The following is a 13559-nucleotide window of genomic DNA, read 5'->3' as shown; positions in this document are numbered from 1 at the left end:
AATTTTCTGTCTGCAGCAGAGTATGTGCTGATTTGAAAACTTCCTGACAGATTAAAACTGTGTACTGGAGCAGGACCAAACCTGGCAGCCTTGTCTTTCATGGCCAAGTTCTCTACTGACTAGACTGTCTAACAAGGGAAACTCTGCATTGCCCCCCTCCTCCCACACCCTCCCCTGTTCCTCAAATATAGTGGTAAGAGGGCCCAGTGGACAGCCCATCAAAAACTGAAGACTGATCAAGCATGAAAACAGGAAAAAGGTGTCCTGGACTGTGGAGGGGGGCAACAAAAAAAAAAAAAAAAAAAAAAAAAAGGCAAAATAGAAACAGTGAATGATCCGAGAACAAGAAGTGGGTATAAAGCTACCAGCACAACAAATGGCATCGTGGTTAGGTGGTTACAGTATTGGAATGCCAAGCAGGTGAGCCATGTTCAAACCTTCCTCATGCCAATTTACTTATTTTGTTTTTTTCACTGTTTGCTTTATTCAAGTCTGTGTTGTGGTTTAACGTCTGTTTGCAACAGCGAGCTGTAAAGTAGGGACATACAATGACTGTTCATTCTGCCCAACTACTCTATTAGCAGCCTAAAGCAAGTGGTTTTCAAATGGGAACCGCAAATGTTTGATGACAAGGTGACAAGTCATCCAAATCATCCACTGGAAAACTCGTCTGTTGTGTCATACACAGCATTGTGACAGCACACGCATCATATGATAGTAATCTCTTATCAACGCACCTAACTAGTACACCTGATGAGTGAGTGAAATATGCCTCCTTGCCCGATATAGGTGTTCGTATGAATGTGAATGTAATCACTCCAAAGGAAATGATGAAAAAATAATAGTTTCCCACATAAGCTGCAACAAATGAACTATCACACTGTTTCTCTGTGCATTGTCAGATCATACGTTTTTAACATTTTGGAAGTCTTAACTGTTTAATTCCTTTGTTGTAACATATTTCACACATGTTTATTTATGGTTTTCATTTCTGTGAGACATCTATGTGGTTTCTCGGCTGCTGTCATTATTCATCATATTTACTTGTGACGGTAACATCTTCTTATCACATGACTCCTATTCTATAACAAGTGACAACTGCCAAGACTACAGAAAGAGAACAAACACTTCAGTGACTGGACAGACAGTCCATAATGTTGTGGAAAAATAAATAAATAAATGGCACGAGGGAGTTCTGAAAACGGCTCAACTGCTTGGCAGTCCAACACCAAGACCACTTACCCATGGCGCCATTATTGCATCACGTTGCTCTTTATAGCATTTCTTGTTCGTGGACAGTTCACTGTTTCTGTTTTTTTACCCCCCACTGTTCAGTACACTTTCCTCCTGTTTTCATGCTTGATCTGTGTTTAGTTTTTGATGGGCTATCCACTGGGCCCTCTTACCACTAAATCTGAGGCGGGGTGCGGTGGGGAGTTTGTCTTGTAAGCACAACTCATCACCTGCCATTACAATGTTATTTCCACTATTACCTCTCTACTACCTTACAAGCTTTACGGAAGTTCTCCTGCATTCTTTGTGGGACTAGTACTCTTGGAAGAAATGATATAGCTGTGGAAGAGCTAGCCACAGGTTCCAGATTTGAGTCCCAGTCAGGTATACAGCTCTAACCTGCCAGGTAGTTTCAAATCAGTGCACACACTCTGCTGCAGAACGAAAATTTAATTCCGGAAGAATCCCCTCAACTGTGGCTAAGCCTTCGCTCTGCTATACCCTTTCTTCCAGTTCTGCAAGGTATGCAGAACATCTGTGAGGTTAATAAGTGGCAGAAAGGTACTGGCAAAAGTAAATATGCGAGGCTGGGTCATGAGTCATGCTTGGATAGCTCAATCGATAGAGCACTTAGCTGTGCAGGGCAAAGGACCCAGGATCGATTCACAGCCTGGCGCACAGTTTTATTCTGCAAGGAAATTTCATGTTGTTTTGTATTTAGACAAAGATCTCACACAATAGTTTTTATACACCTGAAGATGCCATGAACACATTTGGGAATCAGTTGCTTTAATAAAAAGATATAATTAGGAGTAATTAATGGATTGCTGAGATTCCAAAACTACTACACTTTATATTATGTAGAGGGCAATTGTCAGGCTCAAGGTATTGATTGGCGAAATGAAAAGTTGTTGAGAAGCAATTGAAAGAAGGAGATGTAATTAAAACGGGAAATATTAATTTTAAAATGTTGAAACCAATAGAACGAAAGAATGAATAAGAAATAAAAAATGAACATAGGATAATTCATTGTCAGCAAGACCTATTAGGAAAAATGAAGATTTGAGTATTTAGATACATAAAACTAAAAGTAAAGCCAGTGTAGACAAGAGCAAAGACAGAAGAATTAAAGGGCAGAAATGCATAAAAAAAGAATGGAAGGAAATAAGAATCTAAAACAAATTGTGACTAGTAAAATCATGGTGGAAAACGAGAATAATAACCTAGTATGGTCGGGAGAACTGTTTCCCAACTTTAGATTTCAGAGACTTTAGTCTCAGTAGGACACAGGTGGGGAAAGGGGTCAGGGTTCTGGAAATTACCCCAGTACCTTAATAATAATGTTGCTAAGTGTGTGCAGCTATGTGCTGCTTTGTGTTTGCAGTATGACGATAATAGTGGCTTGCTAGTATAGAGTGACTGTCAGTTTTGATTCACCCTTACTGAGCATTTTTTGGCAAAAGTGCAAATATTACACCTGAACTTGCAGTTGAGAAGGTAGGTCACTGAGTGCTTCTGTATGTGACACTCGTTTCTGCAGGAGGATGATTGTAAGGGTTACTAGATGTCCTGTGTACTCTCTGAACAAATATCGAAGAGTGTCAGATGAGATCTCAGTTCCCATTTCTGCAAGAGTACAATTGTGTCATGAGAAAGTCTTTGTGTGCTTTGAACAAAAATATAAGACTGTTAGCTGAGGTGTCACGTTCCATTTCTCATTTATATGTCGCTACTGCTCAGTGCCTCCACATGCAGTAGTAGTTGTCTTTAGTTACTCTATTGTTTTCAAGTAATCAGTACCACAATGTATAGCTTGGAATAACCCATATCATATATTGGGCACTAACATTCATCTTACGTTACTATATATTTTGCCTAACTCCCTGTTCACTATTGTCCATATCACTGCTCTCACACAAATAAACCTAACATCCTGTCTTTGACTACTGCTAAAAACTTGTGTCCTTAATGTTTATTATATTCCAAAATCAGGACCTTATTCATCATGGTTTTGATAAATTTTATTTTGATTCAGGGTCACATGTGAGAGGAATACTTGAAATCAACTCAAGGATACAGCTGTGGACACCATGAGAACAATATTTTCACTGTACTTGAAATTGGCTTTCCTAGAGTTGAAAGGAATTACAGCTGGCTCCACTTAAAATGACAAGAAATATCTTTAAATATCTTTTCCCTCTCTCCACATAATGAGCACACATCATTTAGTTGTCCAGAAAAGCTTAAGTCAGTTATAAGCTATTTAGTTAATTTGATTTTCTTTAAATTCCATGTCACTTTGCAACTTGTTGACATCCACCCCATAGAATGTTAGCTTCACATATCTGTTCACATCAGAACCAGCAAGAAGCAGTATCTTCATGTTTTTACTTTCCACTCATTCCGTATTAAACTCTCTCCCATCTGTGTTTTAAGTAGTCATAGGTAAAGTATTTCATAATACAACTGACTTATCGGTCCTTTTGAACTTTACCCATTCTGTGTCTGGGAAATGTTGTTCTTGTACACAGTAACATTCGAGCTTGAACTTGTGGTTCCCCATCTGACTCTGATTTACTTCTATTTTGCTGTTAAATACACTTGTGGAAAATGGATAACTGTTGGCAGTGACCCAAATTAATGAAGTTTTTTCACATGATATGCAGGTTGTGTACTGTGTATAATCATAATCAAGGGTCATACTCCAGTGGACAGATTTTTTAAATAACAATTTCAGTGTCTTGTATAGCCTGTTGTGTATACAGTATGGGTTATGGTGTACAGTCCTAAAACTGATTTGATGCAGCTCTCCACACTAGTCTATCCTGTGCAAGTCTCATCATCTCTGCATAACTTTGAAATCTATGTCCATTTAAATCTGCTCATAAAATCTGCTCTTCATCTTCCTCTACAATTTTTACCCCTCATTCTACCCTCCATTACCAAATTAACTGTTCCTAGATGCCCCAGGATGCATCCCATGTACCTTTCATTTCTTTTAATCAAGTTTTGCCATAAATTGCTTTTCTCCTCAATTCAATGCAGTAACTTCTCATTACTGCTTGATCTACCTATCTAATATTTAGTATCTACAATTATATACCTATTCTACACACTGCTGTATGGTATATATCAGAGAATACCTTGTACAACACTTTGCAAATGGAGCAAGGGAAAAATGACTATTTGTGTGCCATTGTACAAGTACTGGTTTCTCTTATCTTTTACTCGCCGTATGTTGATCGAAGTAGAATTGTTCTACAGTCTGTCACAAATGCTGGTTCTCTAAACTTTCTCAATTGTGTTTTATGAAAAGAACATCTTTCCTCCAGGGATTACCATTTGAGTTCACAGAGCATTTCTGTAATACTCATGCTGACTAAACTTACTGGTAACAAATCTAGCAGCACATCTCAGCATTTCTTCAATGTTTTCCTTTAATCCGATGTGGTGTTGACTGCAAAAACTTGAGCATTTCTTAACAATGGGTTGAACAAGTGTTCTGTATGCACTTTCCTGTGCTTATGAGCTCTAATTTACTACAGTGCTCCCAATAAATCAAAGTCAGACAATTCACTTTTCATACAACCAATTTTATGCTTTGCAACGTTACACCTAGATATTTAATTGATATGACTGTGTCACACAGCACCCTACTAATAGTGTATTTGAACAATAAAGAATTGTTTTTCTTACTCATCTGCATCAGCATATATTTGTCCACATTTACAACAAGCAGCCATGTATCACACAAGATAGAAACTATATCGAAGTCTTTCTGTATCCTCCTGCAGTCACACAATGCTGACACTTCCATATACTACAGCTTCACTGTCAAACAGTCACAAACTGCTGCTCACCCTATCTGACAAATTATTTATTTGTATAGAAAATAAGAGCAGCCCTATCACACTTTACTGGGGCTCTCCTGATGGCACCTTTGTTTATGATGGACACTTGCAGCCTACGAAAATACAGTGCGTCCGTAACTAAAGTTCCAGTTTCAAAACACTGTAGAGAGAGAACCGTTGCTAAGGATGATGTCAAATCAGAATGAATATTATTGATGCAGAGGGAAATGTCATGGAACTTAAAGAAACTTAACAAAAATTTTACTAATAGATGGCACTGTAAATGAATTAATGTAAATAATGTCAGCTACAAATGGCAGATGAATCATAATGTGATGGCTATGGCTTGAATTGCACATTACACCATCCATACCATTCAATGTGCATGACTGGACAAGTTCAGCAGTTAGTTAGGTAAGCCCATCCACCACGCCAAGGGCATACCACATCGGACGGGAAAAATCGGTTTTTAATTGCCCTGAGGTCAAAAACTGCATAACAAACAAAATAACATCAGTTTTTAACTGTCTTGCAGCCAAAAACCACATAAAAATCAAAATTACTCTGGTTTCTTATTGTCATGAGAGTGGCATAAGACATGTTCAATATGCTGTCCATTGTTTTCTGCCAGAAGTTGAAATCGAGAAATGGCATGTTCCACAACAGACCCATGTCTCTTGGGGGTCACATTAAGAATGTGTTACCCAGTACATGCTTCAATTCAGGTACATTCATAATAAGAGTACTGAACACATCATCTTTCTGGTAAACCCCCAGCCAGAAGTCAAACAGATTAAGAGAGCAGGGGATCTGGATGGCCAGGCTGTAAGTAAATGACAGGTGATAATTACAGCATTGCAGAAGGATTCCCACTTGATCTTGTCTTTTGCCTAGTTTTTCCTCTGATGCTTTCACTATTTCATCTTTTAAAACTACCCAATCATCTTCTTTTATGTCCACATCTGATCAGGGAGATGTTGTGCAGTGTAAAATCTGGTTTCACGTATTCTTCCATGGGCCTTAAAACAAATGTTAGCAATGATTAAATTGTGCTCTGCACAAAATTCCGTGAGGTTGCCACCTCTTTCATTTCTTTCTCACAGTCCATGTTCTACTATTTTCCTTCTCTTACTCTTGTTACTGAAGTGGTAGGGCAGTGGTTTTGGTTGGGAGCAGTAAGGTGCTGATGCGTGTTATCTTACTTAATTTTAGCATGAGTTAATTTTTATTTGCTCTTTTTTTGTGTTAAAATCATCAAAACAAAACAGTGCCTCCAGAATTAGAAGTTAAACAATCCACTAGACTCAGTTAATAAAACTTCATGGATTAACCCAGAGACCAATCTCATCACTAAAGGTCAAGTATTCTCATACAGGTATTATATAGCTCCTGTTCTTTACATCCACATAAAAGCAATAAAAGCATAATTGAAACACACATTAGGGATGGCAAAGTAAATCCTCAGGTAACCTGAAGAAACAAATGTATATACCTCTTTGCTTTTAGTGATTTTGCCAGTTACAAGAAAGCAGGAAACTAAATCAGATTTACACTGAAAGTTATTTCAGCAATCGAAGGCAGTTTTGAGCAAACTAAGTCTTAACGTCCAACATTTATCCTAAAGACTACCCAAGGTTACACAAAACAATGAATGAATACCAAAATTTTACAATATGTGATTTACACTCTTTTACAATTTATGTCGTTCTGTGCAGTTTCACATGCCTCTGGTTTGGTTAGCTAAGATCCCAATCTTTTGCTTCTCAGATTGTGGGGTAGGGCATGCACCCCTTTCCCAGTCCCATCAAGAAGTAGTAATCAAATAAAGTCAGTGGCTCTGGGGAGCTTACATAAGATGCAACCTTAAACAGAAATGGCAACCATTGCACATCAGTGCTCAAAAAAATTGATGTACCATTTCAATACACATAAAAAAGTGCTCCAATGAAAACACTCTCCATAGTAACCTCAAAAAATTACCCATTATCAGCCACTTTTTAGCAGTTCACAGTTGTTAACCATTACTTTTTTCATGACTGAACATTGCCTCAAGAACATACTTCTGTAAGAATTGATTAAACAACGGTGCGTTGGACCAAATAATTAGTACTGCCAAGACAGGCACACAGGCAAGCAGGTGGTATATATATATAGGAGGAAAAAAAAGAAAAAGAAAAGAAAAAAAAAGTCTGAGAGAAACAAATAACACCACAATGCAGATCTCAGTATGGTGTCAAACAGAAATGATTGCACTCCGATAATTATAATAATTGCCCCACACCACTACCTTAAACCTGTAATACACATAATAGGCAGTTGTGGGTAGCTCATGTTATCACTAATGTTGTGCAAAACATTTATTTTACCAAATAGCATAACATATCTTAATTGAGAGGCACTTCACAAGTTTGACACACTAGCCAGTAACGGACTTGATAACAGCACACACAAAATGGTAAACAACCAGTGCAAGATTTGTCACACAAGACATGTCCTTACAGCTGACCCTAAGGCTCAAAAGTGTGCGCCGTTATTTAAAACTTCAATTTAAAAAATTATACCTGCCACCCAAGGCGTCACACTGTTCAACTAAAGTGACCATGACAGCTAGAAGTACAGCCCTATAATGCAATGCTTACATCAGGGAGCCTAATGCCACGGGCACTCACTTGCCAGCCTTAACAAGAGAAGCAAAGCTTAACAGCACCAGCTAAGTTAACAATCTGGCCTTATTTACCAGCAGCACTTCTCTTAAGTAAACAAAGACCAATATAGTTACACAAATGACTTCGGCTTAATCTTAACCGAATACACCAAGCACATGCCTTCCCTACTAAAGCCGCAATGTAATTAAGCAGCACACAGTGAGACCCAAAACATCACGGATGCTCTTACACAGACAAATGTATCTTGAACTACCAGTATTCTCACCATGTTCTCGATACTGAGCGGAGTGCAGGTTCCCCAACAGTTATTGCTGCATTTAAGGCCACTGGGCCACTAGCCCCAGCCACACAAACAATATACAGCAGTGCCACCTCATTCCTTGCCAAACTTGCCTGCTCCACGTCAACACCATCCTGCGGCATACTCCATCCACAGGCCGTGCCAGCTACTATTTCCTGGGGTCAGCTTCCTCCAGAGACAGCTCAGCATGTCACAAAGTACACTTCTCATTGGCCCCCAATGCCGCTTCTCGATGTAAGTCACAGGCTCCGCCCAGCCAAATCGAAGGGTACGTGCGCAAAGTGTCGATATCAAACTGGCACCAACTGGCAGTTATGTACTCATGGCTCACTAGTATCCAACCCCAATCCCCCCATCACAATGAAATTTTTGCCTCCTTTAACATACTGAATGCTTTCTTTCACCTTATTAAACATTTTATTTTCAATCTCTTTATCATCTGCAGATCTATTGGGCATATATAATTGTACTACTGTGATGGTTTGTGGCTTTATGTCTATCTTGACTATGATAATATACCTAAAAACAAAGATGATGTGACTTACCAAACGAAAGCGCTGGCACGTCGATAGACACACAAACATACACACAAAATTCAAGCTTTTGCAACAAACTGTTGCCTCATCAGGAAAGAGGGAAGGAGAGGGAAAGACGAAAGGATGCTTTTGCCTTTACAAATGTCTGCTTGTGTCTGTGTATGTGCGGATGGATATGAGTGTGTGTGCGAGTGTATACCTGTCCTTTTTCCCCCTAAGGTAAGTCTTTCCGCTCCCGGGATTGGAATGACTCCTTACCCTCTCCCTTAAAACCCACATCCTTTCGTCTTTCCCTCTCCTTCCCTCTTTCCTGATGAGGCAACAGTTTGTTGCAAAAGCTTGAATTTTGTGTGTATGTTTGTGTGTCTATCGACGTGCCAGTGCTTTCATTTGGTAAGTCACATCATCTTTGTTTTTAGGTATATTTTTCCCATGTGGAATGTTTCCCTCTATTAATTCATATGACTATGATAATACTTTCACTGCGCAGTTTATGTAGTCCACTGACATTCCAATTTTCTTGTTTATTACACCTACTCCAGCAGTGCTCCTGTCTACTGTTATATTGACAACTTTGTACTCATTTAACCAGAAATCGTCTCCTTCCTGCTAGTGTACTTTAGTAACTACCACTATATCTAACTTCAATATACCCCTTTCTCCTTTTGATTCCTTTTACCTATGTGCTAAAACAAAAGAGCTAACATTCCACACCCTAACCTGTAGATTGCAAGATTTTTTTTTCTGATACTAACAGCCTCTTGAGTGAGGACTATTTTACCTCCTGAATATTTTACCCAGGACGATATGGTCATCATTAAACCATACAGTAGACTGTATGTCCTCAGGAATTACAACTGCTGTAGTTTCCCCTTGCTTTCAGCCATCGCCAGTAGTAACACAGCAAGGCAATATTGGCTAATATTATATTTATTTACTACACAGTTCTGAACTCATGCACGGTGATGGTCAGAGGAGTGTCAGAGTCCACTTTGTGGATACTTTGCCATTCATCTCTCCAGTTGTATTTTTCATTACATTATCTGCTTTGGGCTGCAGCTTCAAGCAAAATGGTTCCCAGTGGCTGTAGCTGACATTCTCCTGTGGTAACTGTGTCGCCAACAGTAACTACTCATGTATATCTACAACTACATCACTATTCTGCAAGCCAACTGATTGTGTACCAGAAGGTACTTCTGGTACCACTATCTGAACCCCCCCTTCCCTGTTTCATTGGAATGGTGTACGGGAATAATGATTGTTGGTAAGCCTCTTTATTAACTGTAATTTCTTGAATTTTCTTGTTGTGGTCATTTCGTGATGTGTATGTGGGAGGAAGGAATATGTTGTCTGTCTCTAGGAAAATATTATCTCGAAATTTCCGTAGTAAAGCTCTCCATGATGCACAACATCTCTCTTGTAGCATCTGCAATGCTCTCAGGGCCAGTTTTTGTTTGATCTCTCTCTCTCTCTCTCTCTCTCTCTCTCTCTCTCTCTCTCTCTCTCTCTCTCTTTCTCTTTCATCAGTCTTACCTGGTAAGAGTTCCAGACTGATAAACAGTACTCATGAATTGGTCTAACAAGCACCTTGTATGACATTTCTGTAATTTCTTCCTATGAATCTGTCTTGCTGTTTCCAGCAATTTGTCATTAGTACTGTAATAGTACAATAGTGTAGTGGCTTTCTTTTCCTATGTATGCACAATATGTTACTTTATTTGCATTCAGGCTCAACTGCCAATCCCTGCACCTTTGACCAATCCTCTAGGTCCTTCTGCAAATCATTAATGTCCTCTGATGTTGCTACCTTCTTATAGACAATCACAATATCTGTGAACAGCTTTCAACACATTGTGGTAGATCATTTATATACATTGGTAAACAGTAATGGTCCTATCGCACTTCCTTGGGTACTTGCCAAATTACCTTAACACCTGTTCCGTTAAGAGTGACACATCGAATTCTGTCTGCAAGAAAGTCATGAATCCAGTCACAAATCTGGTCCCATATTCAGTAAGCTCATATTTGTTCAGTAAACAGCAGTGTGGGACTGTGTCTGATGCCTTCCTGATGTCGAGGAACATGACGTCAACCTGAGTGCCGATATCTACAGTGCTGTGGATCTCCTACAGGAACAGAGCAAGGTGAGTTTCACAAGATCTATGTTTGTGGAATCCCTGTTGATTTTTATAGAGGAGATTTTCATTCTCCAAAAACTTCATAAAACATTAGCATGAAAAGTGTTCCATAATTCTACCACAGACTGACATCAGAGATGCAGGCCTTAATTACTTGCATCTGTCCTGTGACCCTTCATGAAAAATGGGAACGACCTGCACTTTCTTTGATCACTAGGTACTCTCCATTGCTCCAGTGACCTACGGTAAATTGCTGCTGGAAGGGGAGCAAGTTCCTTCACGTAATCTGCGTCAAATATGATCAGTATCTCATACGGTGCTGATGCCTTTCCACTACAGAGCTATTGTAGTTGTTTTTCTATTTTGTTATCAATTACCTGACTATCTGCTATTTCAGAGTTCTTAAGATGATTGAAAGGACTGCCATGAAACAATTTCAGAATACCAAATCCAGTGTTTCGGACTTCTCTTTCATTTTTCATTTCAGTGCCATCATGGTCACTGAGCATTTGAATAGATGATTTCGAACTGTCTACTGATTTTATGTAAGACCAAAACCTAGGGTTTCTTAATCGGATTATTTTTACATTCAAAGTCGTTAAATACTTCTCTCATTGCTCTCATTTTGCTCATTTTTACTTTGCTCATATTTTGTTTGTCAGCTAGGTTTTGATTTCTGTTGAATCTGTGATGAAGCTCACTCTGTTTACATTGCAGTTTTCTAACTGACCTATTAAACTATGGTGGGTCTTTATCATCCCTTTTGACGTAGCTTGGAACAGACTTGTCTAAGGCATATTGAATGATGCTTTTTAATTTTTTCTATTTGTACTCCACAACTTCATCCTCAGCATTAAATATTTGAAGTTGTCTACTCGGATACTCTGCAATTTGTACCCTCTCACTCATGCTAAGCAAAAAAGTGTTCCTACCTTTCTTAATATTCCTTGTAATACCCACAGTCACAGATGCTATAACAACATAATGATCACTAACTGCATAATGATCACTGATATCCTCCTCTACATAAAGTGATTTAAGAAGTTCAGGACTGTTTGTTGCTAGCAGGTCATCTGATTTGGTAGTTTAAGCGTAATTATAAATGCTTCTGCTGTCCAGAAATGGACAATGAGCAGGGTCATATAATTGTCAGATGTTAAGTTGGAGATCGTGTTTCCATGCAGGAAACCTGTCTTAGACCATTCAAACCAACACTGAAGCAATCCTGTTACAATACTTGCCCCAACTACCTATTTTGGGGTATTGTAGATGAAAACTGAAAGAATGTGTATCTGCAACAACTAGTCATATGTCTGTGCGTGCATTCCATCTTAATACATGGCACCAAACAGACTGTTTACACTAGCAACACGTATTTCCGTGTTGCTGAATTTGATTTACGCCATGACTCTCAGTTCCACCTTAATTTGCAAGATGGTTTACATAACAATCAAATGAAATTCTTTGACAATATCTGATTTTGTAATGTTCTCCACCATAATTCAAACTACATTTTTACAAATAGCAGCGTGTTTAAATTGTAACATGTCATGTTTTCATAAACTGGTTTATTGTTTCCAATAATACAGAAAGGAGATATTTTGCTTATTTTTTGCATTTTAAACTATGTTTTGAAATTATTTTTGCAAAGAATAGCCAGTTAACATTACATGAGAATTTCGTAACACATACAACATATAATTTTATCTGTTTCAGTTGGACACCATGAATAGTGACTACGATAAACTGCAGAAATCCCATGTAAGACTACAGAAAATGTGCAACAGTCTTGAAGATGAAAAACTCTTCTTACAAAGTGAACTAGACAGGATTACAAAGGATTCAGAAATTAGGTCAGTATAGGGCATCTTCTGTCACAGTACTTGATACTTCATTAAACTAAAACATGCTGATATTTTGTATTATCTTAGTATTCAGAAAGCAAGCTGTCAGTGTGAAGTGGACTCTCCATTCACAATATTGCAGAAACGTAAGATGGTAATAGAAAGTACAGATGAAATGCAGACAGTGATATAATACAGCCGCCCACGTTTTAGAGGAACAGTAGTAGGTCCACCAAGCATTGTGCTCATGGTGATAGCTGCATTGTAAAGACATGGCTCAGCTGTCCATATTGGATGGTGAGGGGAGTCCTCCTTTGCATCTGGTTCTGGGGCAGTAGGAGTGTGCGAGGGTGAGGGTATGGCGTAGGAAATCTGTCTGTAGAGGATTTGGTGTTAGTAACTGTCTGTGATGACCCTAGTGAGATCTTGAGTGTACTGGATAAGGGAAATCTCATTACTGAAAATGTACCCATGGGTGGTAGATTATATGGGAGTGATTTTTTGATCTGGAAGGGATGACAGCTATCTAAATGCAAGTTTTGTTGATTTACAGTAGATTTGATATGGATAAAGATATGGATGGAGCCATCAGAGAGGTGGAGGCCAACATCCAGGAAAGTGGCATTTGGGCTGAGAAGCACTATGTGTAGTGAATGGTAGAAAAGGTGTTTTGAGGCTGGGAAGGAATGAGGAGAAATTAATCAATTTGGACATAAACTGTGGCAATTTTCTACTTAAATAATGTTGAACTATAATCTGGCAATTAGGTGGGTAGGTAGCAGTCAAAGTTGCTCATCACCTGATATCATCCCTGAATGGAACAACTGAACCATTTTTTCACCAGGTCTTCAGGTACATATCTTTGTGCTCTGAAAAGAGGAACATTGTACCCATAATGCTTCCCACCCAGTCTGCACAATATTGTGGTCCTTGCTTATGCCAGTTTCACTCCCAGTCCTTTACCACATGAGCCATATCCCTGCAGAATAC

At 38.8% G+C, this 13559-nt stretch overlaps 1 protein-coding gene across 1 annotated transcript in view; it reads left to right on the top strand.

Annotated features, from left to right (window-relative positions):
* LOC124777260 (rootletin-like) overlaps nt 1-13559 on the top strand; it is a 239025-nt gene that overhangs the window by 58708 nt on the left and 166758 nt on the right. The window contains 1 exon segment of the mRNA XM_047252586.1: nt 12442-12578. Within this exon segment, the coding sequence (XP_047108542.1) occupies nt 12442-12578 (137 nt within the window).

Source organism: Schistocerca piceifrons, chromosome 2 (genome assembly GCF_021461385.2).
Source record: "Schistocerca piceifrons isolate TAMUIC-IGC-003096 chromosome 2, iqSchPice1.1, whole genome shotgun sequence".
In the NCBI taxonomy this organism is placed as follows: domain Eukaryota; kingdom Metazoa; phylum Arthropoda; class Insecta; order Orthoptera; family Acrididae; genus Schistocerca; species Schistocerca piceifrons.
Note: the sequence above shows the minus strand (reverse complement) of the source record. Positions and strands in the feature narration are given on the sequence as shown.